At 38.6% G+C, this 26,278-nt stretch overlaps 2 protein-coding genes and 1 long non-coding RNA gene across 3 annotated transcripts; 1 reads left to right on the top strand and 2 right to left on the bottom strand.

Moving 5' to 3' along the window:
• Nucleotides 1-13,852: 13,852 nt before the first annotated feature.
• On the bottom strand, nt 13,853-17,089 carry LOC136263405 (uncharacterized). Its single transcript, XM_066057950.1, has 4 exons — nt 16,632-17,089; nt 15,051-16,563; nt 14,497-14,781; nt 13,853-14,455 (listed from the first exon to the last, which is right to left on the bottom strand). The coding sequence occupies exons 1-4, from the start codon at nt 17,087-17,089 to the stop codon at nt 13,853-13,855; spliced, it is 2,859 nt and encodes a 952-aa protein (XP_065914022.1).
• Nucleotides 17,090-17,550: 461 nt separating this feature from the next.
• LOC136263318 (uncharacterized) lies at nt 17,551-19,313 on the bottom strand. Its single transcript, XM_066057865.1, has 2 exons — nt 18,357-19,313; nt 17,551-18,138 (listed from the first exon to the last, which is right to left on the bottom strand). Exons 1-2 carry the CDS (start codon nt 19,311-19,313, stop codon nt 17,551-17,553), a joined length of 1,545 nt encoding a protein of 514 aa, XP_065913937.1.
• A 3,992-nt stretch (nt 19,314-23,305) lies between these two features.
• LOC136248890 (uncharacterized) lies at nt 23,306-25,979 on the top strand. The gene is made up of 3 exons (XR_010697861.1): nt 23,306-23,810; nt 23,865-24,096; nt 25,522-25,979. It is a non-coding gene; the product is annotated as an uncharacterized lncRNA (long non-coding RNA).
• The last annotated feature ends 299 nt before the right edge of the window (nt 25,980-26,278 follow it).

Below are 26,278 nucleotides of genomic sequence, written 5' to 3'. Positions count from 1 at the left end.
CTATACTCAGATGGTACGATTTTCTGTACCATACGCGTATGGTTGTACCGTACGCGTATACGCATATGGTATGTACCATACGCGTATGGTACAAAATACGCATATGGTATAGTACATTACCAAAAGCCCATAATGAATTATGGACACTCACTATTATGTTATATATATATAGTTGCTATATGTGACCGGATTTCGCATAACAAGGCTTCCACACACACAAAATCAAACTTACGTTTTTACCAGAAATGGATTGCTGGCCTAATACACTATCATATTCCACACTGTACTTCCTTCAGGACTGGCAAGTCTGGTTTCTGTGGCAGCTTTCTCCCGACCCTGTCAAAGCCACTAGTGGGAGATTGGTGCCATTGAATGGCCATGACTTTGTGATAATGGTGTGTAGTGAGCTGGGACTTCACAGAGAGCTCGCCAATAGTGTTCTCAGTCAATTTGGAGTGATTTGAGGGCCATGGAGGGCCATGGAGAGCCCAAACTTGGCCTCTGGATTCCAATCGCCTTCTTGCTTCATTTTATACCCCTATATTAAGCCCACCCACCGCCCCCCACCGCCCCCCACCCTCAGTGCGGATCCAGGGGGGACTGAAGCCCCCCCCCCCTTCATATTTAGGCTTTAGTTGATCAATATGCTGAGTATTATAATGAAATTTTCATAATTATATGATCACTAATAATACAAATACTCATAAAACCACCTTATAAACGTCTTTCCAAGGTATTATCAGTGGATTTATGCTAACGTTTATGCAACAAGGACCCGGATCAGCATTGGAGGTTTACAAGATCGAGATACTCTAATAGAGCAGTCAGCTAACTACTCTAATAGAACGTTCACTGGGAGCATGTAGTTGGTTCTGCTATGGATTTTTTTCAAATCTGCCTGGACCTATACATACAATGCATCAGTAAGTCATACAAAGTATCTGGGTGTCATTATCGACAAAAATCTTAAATGGACACAACATGTTAACATGATCACTGCAAAAGCAAACTCAGTAAGAAGTCTTTTACAACGGAATCTAGCAAAGTGTCCTGCAACAGTTAAATGCTACTGCTATAATACATTTGGTCGCCCCATTCTAGAATATGCCAGTACAGTGTGGTCCCCATACCATGAACATAACATCTATAAATTAGAAATGGTACAGAGAAGAGCAGCAAGGTTTGTGATGAATAACTATAATAGAACAGCTAGTGTGACAGAAATGTTGAACAGTTTACAATGGCACACATTGGAGAAGCGAAGAAATAATTTGAGAGCCTCACTAATGTATAAAATAATTAATGACATGGTAGATATTAATGTGCACCAACAGTTTAGACCAAGTAACACCACAACTAGAGGTCACCATCAAAGATTTCTGCAGTTGCCAACAAGGGTAGATGCTTATATGAACTCCTTCTTTCCTTTTACAATAAAATTATGGAACCAACTAGATGATCATATTATCCAAGCTCCATCTCTTGATTTATTTAACAATTATATAAATTTGTAAATAAGTAGCTAACTACATATGTACGAATATACTCATGATTGAGTTTGTACATTAACAAATATATATATATATATATATGAAATGAGTTGGTCTGTTTAAAGGGCTTCATTCATCTACTTGTGTAGTTAATATGTATGGCAATACTTAATTCAGGTTCACAATTTCCATTGAAAATGCTCTCAGATTCAATCTTGTATTGTTCAAATTTCAAAATTTTCCACTTTCAACATTATTATTCTAACATGCACCTATTCAGTGTTGTGCAATTGTGAGAGGGGTGCATCATGTACTTGGTTGTCTGTACCTACCCTAACTTTTCCATTAGCAAAATGCTTCAGAGAGCCATACCTATAATCTAAAGGCAGTATATAAAATATCTACAGGCAGAAGATATTATGAATTTTATGTGGAAATGTCTCCAAATTGCAGTGTTTTAGCATCTACTTTTCAAAATTTTCCTGGGGGGGGGGGGGGGCATGCCCCCAGACCCCTTTAGTTCCAGCATACTCATGCTGGGAAGTGTGCTTGCACACCTCTACCCAAGAGATTAGTACCTTGAGTTAGCCCCCCCCCCCCCCCCCCCCTTTATAAATCCTAGATCTGCCCTGCCTCCCACCCTATTACTACCACCTGTGATATTATTACCCGCTCGAGAAAAGCTGCCCAAAACAGGGCTAATTTTGGGTATCAGAAATGTATACACCCACTCAGTGATAGCTAGTAAATAGATGCATACTTAGTGCAAATTTTGTTTGCACAGCTGTAGGTACTGGGAAGTTATTACACAATGATTACTTAAAATCGCCATATCTCCTAAAGAAGCTTTGTGCGTCGAAGCCGGGTTTTGTCAAATTCAGTCACATATAGTCTTGCCAGGTTTAATTGTTTCATGTAGCCAATACTGTATGAGTTATCAGCATTATTACACAAACAACTATAACACTAACGCTATAATTATAGGGTGGTACTAAAAGACCTGTAGCTAATTATCAAACACTGAAACAGACATAACAATGTGACTAAGCCAGCATTGCATTTAGCATTCTCTTCTAATATTATAACTAATCAGTTGTTTCAAGCAGTGTTTTAGCACATGGTTGTAATACATACAGTTTATATGAAGCTATACGTGTGTTTTCGCTAGCAGGTAACAGGGGCGGATCCAGAGTCTGGAAAGAGAGGGGGCACCTTGCTGAAAAAAGTTGAAGAGCAAAAAAAAAAAAAAGGTCACAACAATAATAGCTAGTTATCCTTTACCAAATATATTATATCAAGTATGTTATGTAAAATAAAAATAATAAAATCCTATTTATAGCTTCATAAGTGAGCTGCACTGCCTCATGAACATTGTGACTGCTTTATTAGAGTAATTGACTGCTCTATTAGAGTATCTCGATCTTGTATGCAATTTCTTGAGGGGGGGGGGGGGACATTTGCCCCAAATGCCCCATCCTGGATCCGCCATTGGGTAAATTCTGGTTTTGTAAGACCATAAAATTTCATTGGCAAAAGCTGTATGGTTACGACCAGTTCCAGTTCCAGTATTAGTTCCAGTACTTGATAAAATTTCTTTCTAGTTCTAGTTCCAGTTTTGAGGAAAGTAAAATTATAGTTCTAGTTCCAGTTTCAAATTTAAGGAAGCAACATTATTGTTCCAGTTCCATTTCTAGTTCTAGAACTGGAAAAAAAAGGGCTGAAACTGGAATTATTTTAGTTCCACTACTGGGAACTGGAACAACACTAGATGGAATGCAATGGGTGCTATGATCTGGTTGCTCTCATTGATGGTATGGAATCATGGAGATACGTAGCAAGATGGTGATACAGTGCCTTGTGTAGGACTTGTAATCTAGACATCTTACGACGGGTCTCAAGAGATGGCCAGGATACTTCACTTAGCATTGCTAAGACTGAGCTAAATCTACTATAGTCGTTATGAATCCATCAGGCTGCACGATGTTGTACCTTGTCTAATCGTTGCATTAATTTTGCATTAATTTTGTGAATCGCACAGCAGGTCCATCGTTTGTATGTACCTGCTGTGCGATTAAACTATGGCAAACGAAGTCTATATTATCGTGGCACAACTATATGGAACAGCCTGCCTACCTCAATCACCGAGATGAACTCATTAAATAGCTTTAAGCTAGCTTATTTAAGTCATATTTAGTTAATTGTGTGTATATATGTACCTATATTGTTTTTGTATGCTTGTTCAGGGCACAGCTGAAAAACAGCTTTTGCTGATGCTGTCTCCCTGTCTAAATAACATTCAAAAAAAAAAAAAAAAAAAAATTATAGTATGAATCCCACACAGTTGACACGTATTCCATCTGTGGTCTAACCATTGTGAGGTATGCCAATTCCTCAACCTTTCTTGAGTAATTACTGAGGCTGCGTTTCAAAAAATTTCGAGTTTTTGTTGTCTTTCTACTATGGTGGATATATGTGTGAGGACCACAATAACGATCTGTTAATTAAGATGCCCAAATGTTGTTCAGATACTTTTATTATGTGGTCATTCAATATGTAATCATGTGTGATGGGTAAAGAGGTCCTTGTGCACCGCACTATGGCACATTTATTTGATGACATTAAAGTTTAGGCGCCAAGTGTTAGCCCATTTAGATAACTCATTCAGATTTTGTTGGAGCCTGATGGTATCTTTACTAGTGCTTATATTACTACGTATGAAGGTTTATTTTTGTGTTCTTGAATAACTACAGTATAGCTGAGGTATTATGCCACTTCAAAGTCGGAATATAATTATAGCAATGGCGTAACTATTACCTCAACTCTGCCTTAGCCACTGTTGCATCATTATGGCACCTCCTGTTCAAGTGTTTACCTTTAGTTGTAAACCAATCTTTTTGTTTACTTGAATAATCACTTCACTTGCCTGTGACAGCACTATAACAGGTACATTAAGTAAAAACATCTTCATTCACTATAAAGCTTACTGATCATGAGTTTATGTAGTTAGATTCAACAAACTCTAGCTACAGTTGCACCTGTTCAATTTCAATTGCCAGACCAGACTACTAGATGGCTGTCTAATAAAATAGTATCATTTTCTTTTTAGGAATGTTGAAGTAAAAAATCAAGGGGTCAGCAACAAGCTTAAAATCTTGTTGGTCGTATTCTTGAAATATCTTTAATTCCAGATTTCACAGAATCTGTCAGAAATTATGTGTGATTTTTAGCATAATTCTTCATATTTATGGTTCAAAAAGCCTTGGAATCTCTATGAAACTTATTAGATATCTTGAAATCTTGGCTAATATAAGAAATCTTGTAGGCGATTTTTGGGTGCTAATTAGTTGGTTGCCAATCCTCATCAAAATGCACTGTTTTTCTGTAGTAATGGGCTGTATGTGCATGCCAAAGTTCCTTCCCAATTATCTACTTATTTTGAGATCGACAATCAATACCTTTCTATTGAGGACATTAAAAGTACATTGTTCTAAATTTTGCACTGGAATGCCTACTACACAATAATAATCAGTAGCGTCTATACAAAGTATATGTACTGTACCTATGGTATGTACGTATAGCTAGCTACAGTACATATGTATCATTTGATAATCATAACATTAGGATCATGTTTTAGACATAGTCTGCCAAACAACCATGAAATTTGTGGAATTGTGCATAACGTAGTATTCAGCATAGATTATACATTTAAGTCTGAACTGTGAAAAGCTTGTGCCTGTAGCTAACTACATCCAAAAGATTCTTGATTAACTACACTGACAATAGACCAGTACATAGCTATATGTAAGGGTAACAAGAAACTACATAGCTACATAATATGACTTATTTTACCACTGATCAACAATGCGCAATCACCATGCTAATTTCATGGTGGGACTGGTATTGGAGTACACTGATGTTGTGTGGTACTTTAAAAGTGAAGCAGTGCAATGCAGGGTTTTAATTGCTACATTTTCAATGTTTTAAATCCACTATGCATGTTATAAGAAACTTAGCATAATTATAGCCTGCTAGTTCCACAAGCTACTATATGTGTATAACACAAATATGTACATTGTACAAGGTGACATCTACAGCAAATCAGGCAAGTGCAAGAATGTTTGAATGTACCGTAGCTTTACTGGGTACAGCTTGCGTTCAGTGGTGAGGCAAACGTAAGTAAATAAATGTGACCAGGCCTGCGAAAACAGGGCATGTGGGCACAAACTACACCCCATCACTCTACTGGTCATATCTCAGTATTAGAACAGAATATTTGCATTCTGTAACTTGCATCATAAAGCCAATTAAATGCGTACTAAGCGCTGAAAATTGCATTGCCATAGCACAATAGTACAAAAAGTTATAAGTGATGAAAGTTTGAAAAAGTAGGCAAAAATGATGTGCCCACATGCCCTATTTTCGCAGGCACAGTCACAAATGTAGAAAATGAACTAGAAACTGTTTTGTAAACTGAATGTAAGGGTATTTGAATGTAACTTTGTTATTTTGTGTCTGTGTGCTCCATTGAAAAAGAAACCCACACAGTTTGTGAATAATAGTTAAATTATGTAGCTCTCCATAATGCATGTATTTATTACACTTTAGCCTTGCATCTATTTAGCTACTAACAAACTGTAGTCATTAGAATTTGGCAAGGAAATCTCATTCATATCAGTTCAGTTATTATTACTACAGCTATGTGTACATGTTAATAAATTATGCAATTATTAAGTATTATACATTTTGCAGCTGAATGAAAACCTAACTTGCTGTTCAAGTACAGTAATCTATGACATTACTTAACAGAAGTAACTATTATGGTATATATCTCCCATAATCCACCCTTGACACATGGTCTGTATTGGTTCTATTATCTACAGAACATATAGTGCATATATGCACGTAAATAAAAGATTCTCACATTAGATACTGTACTATATACACAACAGAACCTATAACTGCTCATTCCGCATCGTTGGTTGCTTTCCCAAACATCATGTAATGATTTCTTACAACATCTAAAGGAATTTTGATCGCATGTCATAGTAGGATGCATATAAAATAACACACAAACTTTAAAACAAGTGCGTAATTGTCAACAACAACATAGTGACAACATGTATGCATATTATATATGACATCCGTATCAATTGTGCTATTGCATTAAAATTATCATTATCAGCATCAGACACAGATCCTATAGCAGTTCAGGAGGATCTGCTAAAATAGAGAATTCTTTCAAGACCTGGAACAGACTAATGTCAGGATTCCATCCTGGGTAGATGTCAGTTATTCAGAGAGCTATATATAATTTCAACGCATTATCAACTTTAGGTGATGGTGCATTCAGTCAGATGTACGATGTATTTTGTGTGACCCTTCACATCCTGCAGCTACCCATGTCCATAGAATATAATAGGCAGTGTATGTAATGTGATCTATTTCTTTTGTGGCTGCTTAGCAGCATTGATCTTATTAACATTAGCATAGCCAGGCTTCTGACCTCTAGACATGCAAATGTGATTGTTGGTTATATCTTTACTCACATGTACATGGTATGTTGGCTTGCTGGTAGTAAACACCTCAAGCAATTGCATGTCAAATTTCAATCCAAATGTTGTTGTCTACCACTCTGACGCATCCTTACTATAACAGACATGTCCTTTGAACTTGGCCTCTTCCAAAAATTTTACTCAAATGCCTAATGTACATGTAGCTAGCACTGGAAAGCAATATAAACAACTGCTTGCAGACTTTTATCATTTTGGATTCAGAGCGTTATTGATGACATACAACTGTCTGTGACCACCTAGCTAATTCCATTAGACATAAATCTGTGTATAACATGCTCATTCTTGTCATTCAGTGGACAGCACAGCATGGCTAATTGATTAATATTTTGCAAGTATTAATCACACATCAATCTTAGTAAATATTTTTGTACAGCTTGTTATGCCTTGCTGTGCCTACAAACTTTGAGAAATCTAGTTGTGGTCACACAAGACTAAGATCTTATCCTTTTTGTATTCATAAGCTTATTTCCACATTGTGATGATGGTCCTCTCTCATAGGACATCCTGAATGCATAAATGAAAACATATGCAGTAGCAGAATGCTGCCAAGTTTTCATTCTCTCAACTATAGATTTGTCCATAGCTATACATTTATCAGCTACTTGTAAGTACAAGGGGTAGCTCTTTCTGCACAGGAGCCCATAAGTGCCACAAGTCACAAGTAGGTAAAATAACCTGGTGTAGATTATTAACTCATGCACCCTTCAAACTGGCTATACAGCTACACAGTGTAATTATATTAAAATGTGTAACAATTGTCTGGATCCATTAAGACATTAATAAATCATTGGAACAGAGAATGCCACATACAGCTACGTACAGTACCTGTAATTATCTACTACATAATACTGTCAGTAATCCCCTTATTTGACCTATGGTGTTTACATACATGCAACAATAAAAATTTGTTAGAAGCCTATCATATAACTGTCAATTCTAGGTATTTCCACATGATTGAGTCACTTCCCCAAATAAATATGATTCCTTTAGGAATTTGGATCACCTGTCATATTGTAAAATAACAAACACACTTTAAAGCAAATGTGTGATGACCAACAACAGCATAGTGATGATCTGTACACATATTATATATATGACATTCATATCAAATTGTGTTTTCACGCTCTAACAGCTAGCTCAGAAGGCTCTACTAAAGTGTAGAATTCTTGCAAGATCTGACTACCTGGAACAGACTGATACCAGGATTGAACTACTAGGACTGATGCTACTTCAAAGTCGGAATATAATTATAGCAATGGCTTAATTAAAACCTCAACTCTGCCTTAGCCAATTGTGCATCATTATAGCACCTCCTGTTCAAGTGTTTACCTTTAGCTGTAAGCCAATCTTTTTGTTTACTTGAAATAATCACTTCACTTGCCTATGACAGCACTATAACAGGTACAATATGTGAAAACATCTTCATTCACTACAAAGCTTACTGATCATGAGTTTAGCTGTGTAGCTAGATTCAACAAATCCTAGCTACAGTTGCACCTGGAAGCAACTATAATTTCAATTGCCAGACCAGGCTACTAGTCTAATAAAATAGTATCATTTTCTTTTAGGAATGTTGAAGTAAAAAATTGAGGGGTCAACAACAAGCTTAAAATCTCGTTGATTATATTCTTGAAATATCTTTACTTCCAGATTTCACAGAATCTGTCAGAAATTATGTGTGATTTTTAGCATAATTCTTCATATCTATGGTCCAAAAAGCCTCGGGAATCTCTATGAAACTTATTAGATATCTTGAAATCTTGGCTAATATACAAAATCTTGTAGGCAATTTTGGGTGCTAATTAGTTGGTTGCCAACCCTCATAAAAATGCACTGTTTTTCTGTAGTAATGGGCTGTATGTGCATGCCAAAGTTCCTTCCCAATAAACTACTTATTTTGAGATCGACAATCAATACCTTTCTATTGAGGACATTAAAAGTACATTGTTCTAAATTTTGCACTGGAATGCCTACTACACAATAATAATCAGTAGCTACTATACAAATTATATGTACTGTACCTATGGTATGTACGTATAGCTAGCTACAGTACATAGTTACCATTTGATAATCATCACATTAGGATCATGTTTCAGACATAGTCTGCCAAACAACCATGACATTTGTGGAATTGTGCATAACGTAGTATTCAGCATAGTTTATACATTTAAGTCTGAACTGTGAAAAGCTTGTGCCTGTAGCTAACTACATCCAAAAGATTCTTGATTAAATACACTGACAATAGACCAGTAGCTAAGTGAGGGTAACAAGAAACTACATAGCTATAATATGACTTATTTTACCACTGATCAACAATGTGCAATCATCATGCTAATTTCATGTTGGGACTGGTAATGGAGTGCCACTGATGTTTTGTGGTACTTTAAAAATTGAAGCAGTGCAATGCAGGGTTTTAATTGCTACATTTTCAATGTTTTGAATCCACTATACATGTTGTAAAAACTTAGCATAACTACATATTTATAGCCTGCTAGTTCCACAAGCTACTATATGTGTATAACACAAATAGATACACTGTACAATAAGACATCTACTGCATATCAGGCAAGTGCAAGAATGTTTGAATGTACCGTAACTTTACTGGCTACAGCTTGTAATCAGTAGTGAGGCAAATGCAAGTAATGTAGAAAATGAACTAGAAGCTGTTTTGTAAACTGAATGTAAGGATGTTTGAATGTAACTTTGTTATTAAGTTTGGCATCTGTGTACTGCACTGAAAAAGAAACCCACTCAGTTTGTGAATAATAGTTAAACTATGTAGCTTTCCATAATGCATGTATTTATAACACTTTAGCCTTGCATCTATTTAGCTATTAACTAACTAGTTACAGTCATTGGATTTGGCAAGGAAATCTCATTCAAATCAGTTCAGTCATTATTACTACAGCTAGTGTGCATGTTAAACCATGCAGTTGCTAAAGTATCACACAATTTAATTTTCCTTTCAAGTAATCTATGACAGTACTTAACAGAAGTAGCTATTATGGTATATATCTCCAAATGTACCACTCTGCGTGGGCAGTTCAAAGGCACCGCCAGTGCCATAATTTGTATATTGCGCTGCTGCAGACCGCAGCAAGTGCATTATAACTTATAACGCACTGGTTGCGGTTCTGTAGACCACAACGAGTGCATTATAAGTTATAATGCACCGACCGCAGTGCAATATACAGATATTGCACTGGCTGCGGTTTTGTGCAGCATAGCACAAGTGCCGGTGGCGAAGACCACTACGACACCTCACCTAATAGGTGGAAAGACACTACACAGATCACTCGAATTCTTTTATAGCCTGACATGTAAAGGTCGATTGTGGGCCATAACGTCACCAATACGTATAATGTTTACAAGCAGCCAATGGCGATCGAAAAAGCCAACGCGGGTGGCCACAACTCTAGTCTACATATATATAAACATACTTATACACCTTACTAGTCTGGTGCCATCTTAGCCCAGATTAAACTGTAGTCCACTTCGACAATGACTCAATAAAACAAATATATTCTAAATAATACTAACCTTTATGTTCGATTGTGGTAACCAGTTTTGTCATGCCACCAGATTCGAGTTTAGCCAGTGTGAATAGTAAGAATTAGACTAGTATCGCTTAGTAGTTAGGTTTTGTTTACTTAAACCATCTATTTAGCTGATTTTTTCGCTCGAGAGAATCACTATGGCGATTAGTCTGGTGCTTAGTCTATATGGGACGCTGAGCACTACATGATGAGAGTAGAACAGCGAATGCAGGTTAGTGATATAACCCATAGCGTACTAGCTTTCAATATCTCAGGTGGCTGCAGTACTGCAAGGGGAACGTCATCACAACGTCCGGCTTGGTTACCCACAATCGATGTTAGAAACCTGGCGTTTATAAGTGTTACAGCTGTCTTGTGAGACTCTCCCCACCTATTAGGTGAGTGGTACATAACAGTTATACAACGTGCACTCGTGCTCTGCCTGTATAAACGCACTTGCCTTCGGGCCTAACGGCCCTCAGGCTCGTGCGTTTATATCAGGCAGAGCACTCGTGGCCGTTGTATAACTATATATAGTGACACATGGCCCATAATCAATCATATTGCAAAACATTTTGTATGCATATTTCATATGTGCACTAATTCTCAAACTGAGGCTGCACATTTTTGAAAAATAGATAATAAATAAATAAATGGTCCATATTGGTTCTATTATCTACAGAACATAAATATAGAGTATACACATAATTAAAAGATTTCAGGTTAGACACTGTACTCAACAGAACTCATAACTGCTCATTCCGCATCATTGGTCACTTCTCCAAACATCATGTAATGATTCCTTACAACATCTAAAGGAATTTTGATCACTTGACACTTGTCTTAGTGGGATGCATGTAAAATAACAAACACAAATTAAAATAAGTATGTAATTGTCAACAACAACATAGTGATGGTATGTATGCATATTACATATGACATTCGTATCAATTGTGCTATTGCATTAAAATTATCACTATCAGCATCAGACACAAATTCTAAAGCAGTTCAGGAGGCTCTGCTAAATTAGTCAAAGAGAATTGTTTGGAACAGACTAATGTCAGGATTTCATCCTGGGTAGCTGTCAGTTATTCAGAAGGCTATATAATTTCAACGCATTATCAACTTTAGGTGATGGTGCATTCAGTCAGATGTACGATGTATTTTGTGTGACCCTTCAACTGCCCAACTCCATAGATTATATGCAGTGTATATAATGTGATCTATTTCTTTTGTGGTTGCTTAGCAGCATTGATCTTATTGACATTAGCATAGCCAGGCTTCTGACCTCTAGACATGTGAATGTGTTTGTTGGTTATATCTTTACCCACATGTACATGGTATGTTGGCTTGCTGGTAGTAAAAGACCTCAAGCAATTGCATGCATGTCAAATTTCAGTTGTTGTCTACAACTGTAAAACATCCTTACTATAGCAGACATGTCCTTTGGACTTGACCTCTTCACAAAATTTTATACAAGTACCTGCTGTATACATAGCTAGGACAGGAAAGCAATAAACAGCTGCTTGCAGACTTGATTATTTGTGTTCAGAAATATTCAGAGCTTTATTGATGACATTCAACTGTCTGTGCATGACCACTTAGCTAATCTTCCATTAGACAAAAATGTAGCTATGTAGCTCATCCATGCATAACATGTTCATTCTTGTCATTGAGTGGACAGCACAGTATAGCTAATTGATTAATACTTCACTAATTATTAAAGTATCAATCACACATCAATCTTAGTAATTGTTTTTGTACACCTTGTTATACCTTACTGTGCCCACTAACTTTGAGAAACCTAGCTAGTTGTGGTCACATGAGACTGAGATCTTATCTCTTTTGTATTCATAAGCTTATTTCCACATTATGATGATGGTCCTCTCTCATAGGACATCCTGAATGCATAAATGAAAAGACACAGTAGCAGAATGCTGCCAAGTTTTCATTCTCTCAACTGTATAGATTTCTCCATAGCTAGCTAACACATTATCAGCTACTTGTAAGTACAAGGGGTAGTTCTTTCTGCACAGGAGCCCATAAGTGCCACCGGTCACAAGGAGGTTATAACCTGGTGTAGATTATTAGCTCATGAACCCTTCAAACTAGCTATACAGTTACACAGTGTAATAGCAAAATGTGTAACAATTGTCTGGATCCATTAAGATATTAATAAATCATTTAATCAGAGAATGACACATATAGCTAGTATGTACAGTATGTAGTGACCTGTAAAAGTAGTAATAATTATCTGCTACATAATACTGCCAATAATCTACCCTTAATTTACTTATGGTGTTTACATACATGCAATGATAAGAATTTGTTGGAAGCCTATCACGCATATAACTACTGTTAATTCTAGGTATTTCCACATGATTGGTCACTTCCCCAAATAATCATGATTCCTTTAGGAATTTTGATCACCTGTCATATTGTAAAATAACAAACACACTTTAAAGCAAATGTGTGATGATCAACAACATACATAGTGTTGATCTGTACACATATTATACAACATCCGTATCATTATTGTGTTTTCACGCTCTAACAGTTAGCTCAGAAGGCTCTGCTAATGTGGAGAATTCTTGACCACCTGGAACAGACTGATACCAGGATTTCATCCTGTTATTTCTTCTGATTTCCACACATCACCAACTATAGTTCATTCAGTCTGTATGATGTATGATTAACTTTGTGTACTTTTAGGTGGCTTCCCTGTTCGATCATAATTATATACATAATAGCGAATGGGAATTTTATTACAGGACAAGTACACAGAAAAATTTGAAATTTTCAATTAGAGTAGGGACCATAACACATCGATAAAAAGTAGTGCACGATATAAAATCACAGTAAAACACTAAAGTGTTAGCTATATCCCTACTGTGCTCAAGATACCATAATGTAAATGCACAGGAGGGATATAACACTTCTTATTGTTTTACTGTGATTTAATATCGTGTACTACTCCAGCTTGTTTCAGTACTTTTTATCGATGTGTTATGATCCCTACTCTAGTTGAAAATTCCAAATTTTTCTGCGTACTTGTTTGTTAACTTTTTTGTAAATAATTGTTGCGTTATTTAGAGTTTTTGGACTACCAATTACATACCATGCATGTGCAATTACAAAAATGCAGTGGTCCATTACCTAATCCTATTTACAACCTAAATATAAGTTCTAACACACTCCCCCTGTTTGGTCTCAGAGGGAACAAACACTATAACTAATGACCAGTCCAAGTTCTTCAGACAGCTTCTCCAAGTACCGCTGCTTGGCGTCGGGGTCTAGTTGAATCAGTAGAAGCAGTAGCATCAACTTGTTCTATTTCAGTTTCGGTGGCATCAAGCACAGTTGGTGATGACTCTAGAAGATCTGTAGCAGTGGTACTCTCTTCTTCAGCTTCAGGATCCACAACTTCAGGATCTGCAACTTCAATGGGGACTAGATGTACAATGATTCGCTTCAACACTCTAGGTGGTCCATTCTCATTAGCCATATTAACTAAAGCAGCCCTTGCCCTTCCATCACTGCCCTCCAGTAGTTCAACTATCCTCCCCAACCTCCAAAATACTCGCTTTGCATTGTCATCCTTGAGGATTACTACATCGCCAACATTGATAACAGGCCGTTGACCCTTCAGTTGAGCTCCTCTGAACGGTCGCAAATTTAAGAGATAATCTTTCCTCCAGTAATTAATCAACTGTGTTAGAAGGTGTCGGTGGTTCTTGGATCGTCGAGTAAGTGTCTTGTGAGTGCTACACACTTCTAGATGGCTTGCACTGGGAGTTGTTACAAGTCTTCGTCCATAAATAAGATGTGCAGGAGTGAGAGCATAGCTAATGCCTTCCTGATCGTCGTAGACGTATGTTAACGGACGGCATTGATAACCGACTCAATCTCAACAAGCAGGGTAGCTAGCTCTTCAAATTTCAATGTACTTCTTCCCACAATCTTTTTCAGACATCGTTCGACACTTCTAACCATGCGTTCCCAGAACCCACCCCACCAAGGTGCTCTGGGAACAATAAACTTCCAGCTGGTACGTTGATTAGTCAAGTAGTGATTAACTTCTGGAGAACGACAGATTCCTCTTATTTCCTTTGATGACGACTTGAAAGTCTTGGTATTGTTGGATAGCAGAGTGGCCGAAGTCCACGTCGCCCAACAAATCTCCTGAAGGCCAACAGGAATGAATCAACATTCATTCCACGTGTGAGTTCTAAGTGTACAGCACGTGTAGAAGCACACGTAAACAAACAAATATATGCCTTTGAGGTTTCTTTCTCATCCGTGGATTCACTAAAGTACAATGGACCGGCAAAATCTATCCCTGTATGGGAGAATGGGGGATCATCAGAAACCCTACAAGCTGGCAAATCTGGGGATGGGTGAGAACCATATGGAAGCCCTTCAAGTTTCCTGCATACCACACACGATCTTACAATTGCCTTTACTACCTGTCTTACTCGTAAAATCCAGTATCGTTCACGGAGAGCTACTAGTGTGTCATTTATACCTCCGTGTTTCATTCTGGCATGCATATCAGTAACCAACAATTTGACAACATGGTGCTTTGATGGCAACAAAATAGGGTTCTTCTCAGTGGTTGACAGCTTAGCCTTATTAATTCTCCCCTTGCATCTCAACAGAGTCTGGTCATCAATGAATAAACCAAACTGGTCAATATAGGGTGACTTACCAGAGCTGGTAAAACCTTCCAAATAAGTTAACTCTTTCTCAAAAGCCTGAGCTTGAATACAGCGTACCCAGAGTACCTCAGCTCTGTTCAATTCCATTGCATCTAATGTAGCATTGTACTGAGTAAGTGCCCTCCCCCGTGTCATCTCAACAAAACGCAATACTCGAGCTGTAACACGTAGCAAGCAGTTAAGACTGCTGTACTTCTGACAGTCAATGATGTTAGAAAGATTCAGGGCACTTCCTGTGACAGTTGCCAAAATGTGAGTTTGTGGTTTCGGGGATCTCACTAACTCTGTGAGTGCCACTACATCACTTGCCGGTTCAATTTGCCTAGGCCAATCTTCGTTATGTGACTTCAAAAATAAAGGTCCTTCCCACCATGTGGTGCAATCAAACAGTTTCTGGGCATTTAAACCCCTTGAGGGGAAATCTGCAGGATTAAAAGATCCAGGACAGTGCCTCCATTGGTCTCTCAGTGTGGTCGCTCGAATTTCATTAACACGTCGTGAAACATACTGTTTCCACACCTTATCACTCTTAATCCAGAACAATGCTGTTGTGGAATCTGTCCAATAAGTGACTTTCAATTCTCGTGGACAATTCTTCAGAACCGTAGTGACAAGTCGAGTAAGTATCAGTGTGCCTAATAACTCCAGTCTTGGAATAGACTGCTGCTTCACAGGAGCCACTCTGGTTTTCGATGCAACCAGCCTTGTAACTACTGTCCCATTAGTGTTGACAACTCGCAAGTACAGTACTGCAGCATACGCGAGCTGGGAAGCATCGCTAAACCCATGAAACTCAATAACATCAGGCACTCCCTCACCATCAAAGTAACAACGTGGTATCTGAACCTCATTCAACATGGTAAACTCCCTCAAAATCTCATTCCATTGTTTAAGGGGTTCACCTTCTAAACGCTGGTCCCACCCCAGTTCCTTGCAGCAAAGAGTCTGAAACAATATCTTCAACCTAATTACAAAAGGACTGAGAAAGCCCAGAGGGTCAAATATACTAGAGGAGGCTTTAAGCAGAGATCTTCTAGTAGCAGGTAGCTTAGATACAATAGACATTATTTCTGAAAAACTAAATGAGAAATGATCCGACTCACTCTTCCACATAATACCAAGCAACTTTAACTGCTCAGTTCCCTGACTATTGGACCCAACAACAAGCTGTGAGGGTACTTTCCCTTCCCCATGCACAGTACACGTACCTGAGTCATTCACATGTTGTCCAGACGATGCAACTATTCTTGAAAGAATTCAGGTGAGTTAGAATTCCACTTTCTCAGATTAAAGCCACCATCAAGCATCACTTGCCTTGCCACATCATTAATCTCAAACGCCTCATCCACAGTCGTTCCCCCTGATATCATGTCAGCTACATAAAATGAATCTCTGATAGCTGAGATCACGGCAGGGTACCTTGATTGATGCTTCTCTAAATGATGAGATATTACTGAGCCTAAAATGGCTGGAGGCGGATGAAGTCCAAATACGAGACGAGCAAATCTCAAGTGTAGTACTTGACTACTAATATCCTGGGGATCCTTAACCCACAAGAAACATAACATGTCACGGTCACTAGGTGCAATCTCAACCATGAGGAAGGCCTTCTCTATGTCTGCTGTAAGGGCTACCGAGTGCCAAAGAAAACGTATCAGAACGTCAAAAAGTTTAGGAATTAGGTTTGGACCAGTTTTCAGACAGTCATTGAGAGAAACAGTATCACCTGTAGCCTTGGCAGACCCATCATACACTATTCGAAGTTTTTTCATTTCCTTGTCTTGCCTTATGACACCATGGTGGGGAAGATAGTGCACTGATTGATTCAAATTCACAGGAACATGGGCTTCAGGGGTTAACTACATTCTCCACCACCGGTTCAACAATACCACTCTTCAGTTGGTCACGTATCATAGAATCGTACTCCTAGAGTTGAGGTGACTTCAACAGCTTGCGCTGCAAGTATCTGAGATGGTTCAGACAAAGTACAAAGTGGTCTGGGATATCTGGATGACTTTCCTTCCAAGGAAGAGTCACTTCATAGCGGTTACGTTTAAACTGTAGTCGTTCCAGGAAGGAGGATGGTTCTTCATCACTATCTTTATCTATGATACCTAAGGACTCAGTATCCCAAAAGCGATGTAGCATAGAAGTAAGAGCATCATCTTCGTCTCGTGGTGTTGGATTAATGACATCAAAGGTGACAACTAAATTAGCTTGTGCAACCATGGTGCTACCATAGTCGTTCAAAGGACCTGACTCCTAGTTTGCTGCCCAGTGCCACTGGACCACTATCACCTACAACTGTGTCTCCAGTCACAATGCTCCAATAATAGTCTGAGCCCACAAGAACATCTATGGATTTCTTTGAATCATGAGAATCCCCATCTGCCAATTCTAGGCCATCTAAGTGTTCATATTCACAAACATTCACCATAGCAGGGAGGGAAGAACAGATAACAGGGGATGTATAAGCAACTATGTCAAGGACTTCACCACCATTTGAGGTCTCAATCTGGAGATTCACAACATCACAAGATCTGGGATCAAAGGATGCACTACCAAATGTGTTTAAATGTAATTTTTCCTTCCGAATTGGTTCAATGCCCAGTCTCTCTTTCAAAGTCTTGGTAATATATGAGAGTTGACTACCACTGTCAAGCAGCATTCTAATGGACACCCTTCCTGCTGGTCCCACAGCTACAGCTCTTGCTGTTTGTAGAAGTATTACTCTTTTTCCCTTGTTGGGTTTGCTATCTGTACTAGCGGTAGCATTCACAGTTTCCTCTATGTCATTAGCAGGTTTTGGTGGTAGTGGTCGCTTATCACAAATGGACTGATGGTGACGTCGGTTGCAATACCGGCAATTCCTGGGGCTGCCACAATCCTTCGATTTATGGCGTAACTTCAAACAATTAATGCCCAGCCTTCATCCCTGCGATCCTTTATTTCAGTAACCTTCATGCACGAAGCTGAAAAATGATCCCCTCCACAGAACACACACTGGGGCTTATAATGGCTGGCCATAAAAGAACTAACTGTGGGAGGGACTCGAGGTGGCACAGGAGTTGTCTTGGAGTTGCTGATAGCTGCCCCTTCACTTACTTCTCGGGCTTCCACTTCCTGCTTTATTATCTTGAGTACATTGTCAATCTTCCACACCTCCTTACCGGTTTCTCGAGCAATTCTCAGACGGATGTCGTTAGGCAGTTTGGCCATGATAACTGGGATAAGGAAACTCCCATACTGTTCAGACGTAACATCCAATGCTTCAAGGCCTCGAATGTGCACCATAATCTTATCAAAAACAACACGAAGGGAACTAGGCCGGTCATTCACACAATTCGCAACTTTCATTAATCCTTCCATATGGGCACAGATGATCTGTTGTGGATCACCAAAGCGATCTTTCAACATTGCAACAGCAGAATCATAGTTACTCTCTGTTAAGGGTAGTCCCTGTACTGTCTTGTATGCTGTGCCTTCTAATAGAGAGTCTAAGTAATTAAATTTGTCTACCTTGGGGATTGCTTCATTGCCGTGCACGGCAGACTGAAACGAGTCCCAAAAAGTTGTCCAGTTCTTTACATCACCCTTGAATTTTGGTAAGGTTAGCTTGGGCAGTCGTGCCTTGGCTTGTGGAACTGGTGGAGCAACAACAACAGGGCTTGATGGAGGTATAGCTGGCAAAGAAACAGCAGAAGATTGTTTTATCTTCAATTTACAATCAATAACCCTTGCAACAATAGTTTCAGACTCATTCACCTCAGTTTCTATAGCCTCCATTTCACAGAGGCTCAGTATCTTCTCATCCATGTCACTAGGCAGCTTCAATTTTCCGTCAAGTTGTTCTTTTATAACAGTTAGCTTGTTGCGCTGTTCAGGAGTCAGCGAATCACTACTCAATATTCCTTCTGCTTCGTGAACAGGTTTCGTAACTACGCAACGAATGGCACGTGACCTCTCCAGAGAGCGGGCGGTTTCTTCAGACTCCATCACACTGAAAAAGAATCAAGAACACAACAGTTAACACGAACGAAATCTCTTGCCTTAGCTGGTACCGTTAATAAACTGCCACGGTACCACAACTTTTTAGCGGTTGGTTAAGAATATGACTAAGGCTCTCAACGAATTTTCACGGCGAGTTCCAAAGGGAAATCAGATCAGAATCCTATCAGACGTTCATTCAGGTCACAAACTGGTGAGTAGTCTTCAAACTGACGGTTCTTTCGGCTAGCTCGAGTCCCACGTTGGGCGCCAGATGTTGCGTTATTTAGAATTTTTGGACTACTAATTACATACCACGCATGCGCAATTACAAAAATGCAGTGGTCCATTACCTAATCCTATTTACAACCTAAATATAAGTTCTAACAATAATTATTATGACTAATGAACCCATAGCTACATAGTTACTGCATCTGAAAATGGCACTGCGCACCCCAATTATCGTCTGAAAAGTGAAGTATCCATTACGCTTCATTGTCGGCTAGCCGCTATGTTCAACCCATTGCACAGCAGTATGAATCAAGAACTGTTCGAAAAGCACCTCTGTAATCAAAACAGCCACTATTAAAAATACGGACGATTTCCGTTACAAAGGGAAGCCATCACGTGCTATCGCCAAATTGACACTTTTCGCTGTCAGCAAAAGTGAATGGGACGCAAAGGAGGACACTGGTAAGTCCATGAAGAATGCATTGTGTGTACTGCGGTATGCCAAAAGGCACCTGTCAGGCAGAAGCGACGTCGAACAGTGAAAAAATCAAGACCGTAGCCTTAGCCGTTATCGAATTATGCTTATCTGAAGGAATCAGTCAGTCAGTTACTAGAAAATTCCGTTAAATATTTTTTTTAATTCCGTAGCAACTCGTAGAAAGCGTTTCGGGTTGATCTGAAAGCTTGTTTGGGCTTAGTTTTACCTAACCAATACTGCCTCATCGTGAAATTGAGGCTGTTTTTTGGGTGAATGTGGGCCACGCCTACTCCTTTGTGGTTCCTACTATACACAATACTATCGCACTGTATGATACATTGCGACAATTCAAAACAAAAATCTGCACTGGTCTCTTGCTGAACACTTTTACTTGGTATAGTTTAAATTGGTAGGTGTGCTTATGATGAAAAATGCATTTCAAATGCTTATCTAGGGTCCGTAACGTGAAAAATGAAGTTGTAAGAAACAAATCCCCGACTATCCAATGGCGGATCCAGGATGGGGCATTTGGGGCAAATGCCCCCCCCCCTTCAAGAAATTGCATACAAGATCGAGATACTCTAATAGAGCAGTCAATTACTCTAATAAAGCAGTCACAATGTTCATGAGGCAGTCACAGCAAAAAATACCACATTTCCGAAAGTTATATCGGTACAGGAAATGTCAAGGAAATTTTCTGTTTGAATTTCTGACACATTTCCTGTACTTGTACATATCACCTTTCCAAGTGATTTCCAGTTTTGCAGGAAATGCCACTTTCAAAAATGTCAAGGAATATTTTGTTCATATTTCTGGCACATTTCCTACTCTAATACATGCCACCTTTCCAGGCAATTTCCACTCATGCAGGAAATTTCACATTTCCTGGAACTGGAAATGTCTAGGAAATTTTTTGGTTTACATTTCTGACACATTTCCTGTACTTCTACATATCACTCTTCCATCTAATTTCCAGTTGTGCAGGAAATTCCACAACCATATTTTGTCAAGGAGTTCTTTGTTCACATTTCTGGAACATTTCCTGTACTAGTACATACCACCTGTCCAGGTGATTTCCAGTTATGCGGAAATTTCAAGGTAATTTGTTTACATTTCTGGTGCATTTTCTGTATTAGTACATATCACCTGTTACGGTAGTTTGCAGTTAGGCATGTAATATAAGTTTGACACGTGCCACTTTTACTGTCATTGATTTGAAGTTACTATGGAATTTTAAATTGATATGGTTACACTTCAGCTCAAATTACTGTAGAATTTTGCAATAATTTTATTTTCAGTTTGTACTATGCAGTTTAACTGGTAGCTAAAGGTAGAATTATTACATGAATATATCTGCATCCACTTAAAATTCTATCGCACACTTCACAGTTTTTGTTGTCTTGCAGAATATAGAAATTAACCCATGCACCAAACTTTAATCTCGTGATCAATATACCTATATATGTAATAACAAATTGTTACAACTCAAAAAATGCTACATGCTGTTTGATATAATAGGTTTGCCACAATTTGTAAGTGCTAGTAATGGTTAAACAAACAAATGGGTGGCTTTCCAGACACTCTCTATTGAGCCCCATTGGTAACCATGGCACAAAACAGAAAACAAGCAACCTTTGCATAATTACGTCACTTTGCATTATGAATTACACAGGATCACCATAAAATTAAATAATATTATAGGCTGTTATGTGTCATCTCACAATAAGCAAAAAATCATTTTATCGATGAGCTGGAACAATTTTCTATACACAGCGAACTGGGAAACTCATCTCCCATACATTTTCTACAGTACCTGTTGGAACTTCAGCACACACCTTTCTACTCTTACCAGAGGAGTACCACTATAACCAGGTCAACACATAATTATGTATACGAAACCAATGAAGCTACCATCCAGTAGCCACTACTGCTACTGGATCATAGCAGTAGTGGCTAGGATCCATTGTGCCACTACAACTACAATAAAATTTCTGGGATAAATTTATAAAATTCTCACCAGCATACGTATATGTAGCTAACTCAACTCAGATATTTTACTATCAGCAGCCACAAACTATAGGACTATAGGGTAGTCCATTGAGAGACTATTGACAATAAGTCAATGAAGGGGACTGAACACCATTAGGAGCTATATTGGCTACAAGAAGTATATGTCTATTTAAGGTAGTATTCCCACACACTTTATCGTAGAAAAACGACTCTACATAATGAATGAGTTTGACACCACATCAAATGGGGTCGACATTGTAATGTGTGCTTTTGCTTTACATCTGATGCATAATTACTTACATAGAATGCACTTAAAAGATTTTGGTGTAGCTATTTGTCAATTTCCAGTTTAAATTTGGCTCAGTGGGAATTGCACATGCTGTGTAGCCAAAGCTGATCATACATGCAAAATTCTGTATCGAATTCAGGGGCAGATCCAGGGGGGGTTCAAAGGGTTCCATGGAATCCCCCTTTTGAAAGAAGAGCCTCTCTTACTCGAGATACTCTAATAGAGAAGTCACAGTAGTCTTTTGAGGAGCAGTGTAGCAAGCTATATGTATACAGTTATAAATAAGGAAATGTAGTTGGTGAGGGCATCTATGGTGAGGGGCAGCTATTGTCAGCAGGAAATTACCTTTTTTTTTTTGATCTTCAACTTACAGCTAGACTGAAGTTGCAATTTAAAGTGGAACCCCCCCTTTTAAAAGTCTGGATCCTCCCCTGTAATTATATAATCAACTCCTTCATGTATTACAGTAGCTACTACGTGTTTCAGCATGTCTCGGGCACTGAGCCAGATTGCCAGTTGCTCACAGCACTAATCACCTGTGGGCACTGAAACCATCTCTGCCTCTAGATCCAGATTGCACTACTTGTCCTGAACAATTAAATTAATCAAATCTGATAAGTGTGAACCAAAGTGTGACCAAACAAGACTACCAAGCAGGGCTGGCTCTGGCAAAATAGGGGCGGGTGGGCCACCACAGTTGAGGGCATAGCAATTGTAGCATATTTTCAAGGGGGTCTGGGGGCAGGCCCCCCCTCCACCAGGAAAATTTTTAAACTCATCACTCAAGCCTGAGATGCAGCAATTTGAAAGCATTTTTAACGTAATTTAGTTGGGTGCTGACAGTTGCATGCTGCTCAACAGAATCTTTGAAGTAAGTCTGAGTGTACTGAAGGGCTGAAATAATATCAAGTAGCAAACTCTTACGTGCAATTGCATGGCTTCCCGTACGTTAGTCTGCATGTGCACTAGAGTTTAAAACCATAGATTATAGCCCTCTATATAATCTATGGTATAGCTACGTATAATATTTAGCTAGCTGTACATAATATGAGGGAAGATACTCTCTTTCTCTTCTAGATTAAAAGGTTGGGTGGGTCGCAAAGAGCAAGAATTTTAACCGATCGATTTTAACCTAAACGCGCAACTTAATAGTTTTTTTTTCTGACAAAAGTTGAGGCGTTTGTTATGCTGCGCGGGAACATTAAAAATGGCGACGTTGGCAGGTGCTGGCAGAAAGTTGGAGATAATCGAAGCGTTCTTCTGTGACATAGAGAAAGAGAAGACTCCGCAAGCAAGTAGTGAAATAAAAGAATGCCAGTGAAGCGGCCGTCTCGACTCGAGGGATTCTGGACTCAAGTCACTACTCGCACATCACCCACCTACCTTAACAGCTGTAATTCCATATGGGTATGTGAAAAGGAATGGTATTATTGCCACTGCTTCTAATGTGAGGAAACAAACAAGCTCTTCTTACTACAACTCGGTGCAGGAAAACAAGGTAGGCATCATTTAGAATCGCCTAGTCCAGTACACAAATATTTATTATATCCAGGTTATCAAAATCGCACTCATCAATAGAGTAGTATGTCTGGAGATAAATATAGTGTTACTCATCAGCAGAATGCACCACCAGATATATTAAGAGAATGGTAGCTTTGCCAAGATGGTGAACTATCATTAAGACTATAGCACCTGTTGAAAAAGTCCATCGGACCTCAGGATGCCAACCTACAATTGAGTTTGAGCTGTTATTGATTGTAGTTGATGTGTCACCTGGTCTGTAGGTGAGGTTCTCTTTTGTGATTACAAGTCTTGTTTGTAATTATGTGTTTATTTGTTTGTAGTATGTGTTTATTCTGTGGTGTATCATTAAACAAGGCCACAAACAGGCATCCTGTTCAAAATATGTGTAACCTTATATCCTACATTCCTCATATCTTGCCTACAGTAATTGTGCTAAGTAGTACCTTTAGTATGTATGCATTCCCAGGTGCATTTGGATTGAACATAATACCACACAGTACTTTACCATTATTTGTAACTTGATTTTAGAAAGCGGATCCAAATTATACACCAGGGGAAATTGAACAACCACCTCTAGTGGGTAGCTACACTATCAAACTATCCGGCGATTTTGATACTCAAAACTGGTTTCTTGAGGTTATGTTTTCTGGGTGCCCTGTCAGGTTCTAGTCACATTTTCTGGCTTTGACACGAGGACCTCACTTCATGAGAATCAGTGGTGGATGGCCTTCAACAGCCAGCCAAAGATTTTGGTATTGATTCTGCTGTATTTCAGCCACTTAAGGAGCTAGTTTTCAAGTATAGCTGCCAACCTGCTACTAATAGGCCTAATGTATTTTGTGGAGTGGACTCACACTAAGTTAGAAACAGCTTCTTAACAATTATCCAGGAATTTCCTAGTTCTTGTACCACTGTAGACACTAATGTCAAGCTAAAACTACTGAAGCTGCTCTTCCTACAAAGTCACAAATATCGCACGTGCACTAATTTATTAGAATATTTACAAAACGTTATAATAGTGCATAAATAGTTAGATATAGGCTACACATAGCCTTTTCTACACAGTCTATATAGTGACAACATATTTTTAGATGTAAACTAGCTTAGCGGGCAGCATTAAGCGGATAGCGCAATACTAACAACATCGCTAAGTATTTACTTCTGGTCATTCACAGTAGCCTATCCACTAGAACTAAGCAGTAAAGCAGCAAAGGAATTAATCCTACGCAACTACAATAGCCTCCACCACTGCTAGTATGCACAAGTACATATGTTTTGTAAACATTCTATTAAATTAGTGCATTCGCGAACTCTGTAACTTTGTAGGAAGAGCAGCTTCAACAGTTTTAGCTTGATAATGGTGTTTCCAGTGGTACAAGAGCTAGATAATGCCTGGTAAATGTTAAGAAGCTGTTTAGTTCAGTGCATGAGTCCAGTCTGCGAAATACATTAGGTCCTACTATTAATGTGTTTTCTATGCATAGTATTAATGTATTCAGTTTTTCATATTTGTTGGCCCTGACCACAAACATTTTTCATATGGTTACACTGGATCTGTTTTCAGTAATCTTACATCTTTCAACTTTGTTAAATGTCCAAGAAAAATAGTTATATTGTAGTGTAGGTTGCATTTTTTTGTTAATGTGTATTATACCGTGCATTCATTTACATTATACAATTTGCAGAAACTTCAATAAAGTGGAGCAGCTGTAATATGCCGAACTTAAGGGCAAGGTGGAAATAGCTATCAATCAAGAAGATATTAAGTGACATCGATACACCAAGAGAGCAGAGAGACATCTAGCAAGGAGTGACACAATGAGCTAATGAAAGTTAAAACTCAAGCTTAAGGAGTAAACATGCTGATATGATGATAAAGATGGTAGTCAATTAAACAGGTTCAGCCCAGGTGATCACACTTTGTTCCAAGCAAAAGAAATTTCGTGATGGGTCACAAAATCTGATATATGGTACTGTACTATGTGACTAACTTGTAGCTATACTATACCCTTGTAACTGTGTACATGTATATAATGTAATACCATGTAGATATTATTGTTTACAGTTTTTACCACATGTATAAGTTTCATTGATACTGTACAAGAAATGTATTTGAAATTTCATTAATACTGTATAGAAGAAATCTGTTGGAAATGTCATAGATATTGTATAAGGGAAATCTGTAGGAAATTTCATAGATATTGTATAGGGGAAATCTATAGCAGTGGCGTAGCCAAACCCGGGCAAGCCAGGGCATTGCCCGGGCGTCAGACTTCTTTGCCCCACCATCAGCTCCTAGAGTAATTATAAAGACGTGGGCTGGATAGCTCGAGATTTTGCTAAAGTTACTTAACTATAGTCACTGCACAACTTATACAATACTCACCGTGCCATTTTCGCCAATGGTTTCCTTCTTTTTGGCTAAACAGAGATTGGGTTATC

The sequence above is a fragment of the Dysidea avara genome, chromosome 1 (assembly GCF_963678975.1).
Source record: "Dysidea avara chromosome 1, odDysAvar1.4, whole genome shotgun sequence".
NCBI classification, from domain to species: Eukaryota; Metazoa; Porifera; class Demospongiae; order Dictyoceratida; family Dysideidae; genus Dysidea; species Dysidea avara.
This window is presented reverse-complemented; position numbering and strand designations above follow the sequence as displayed.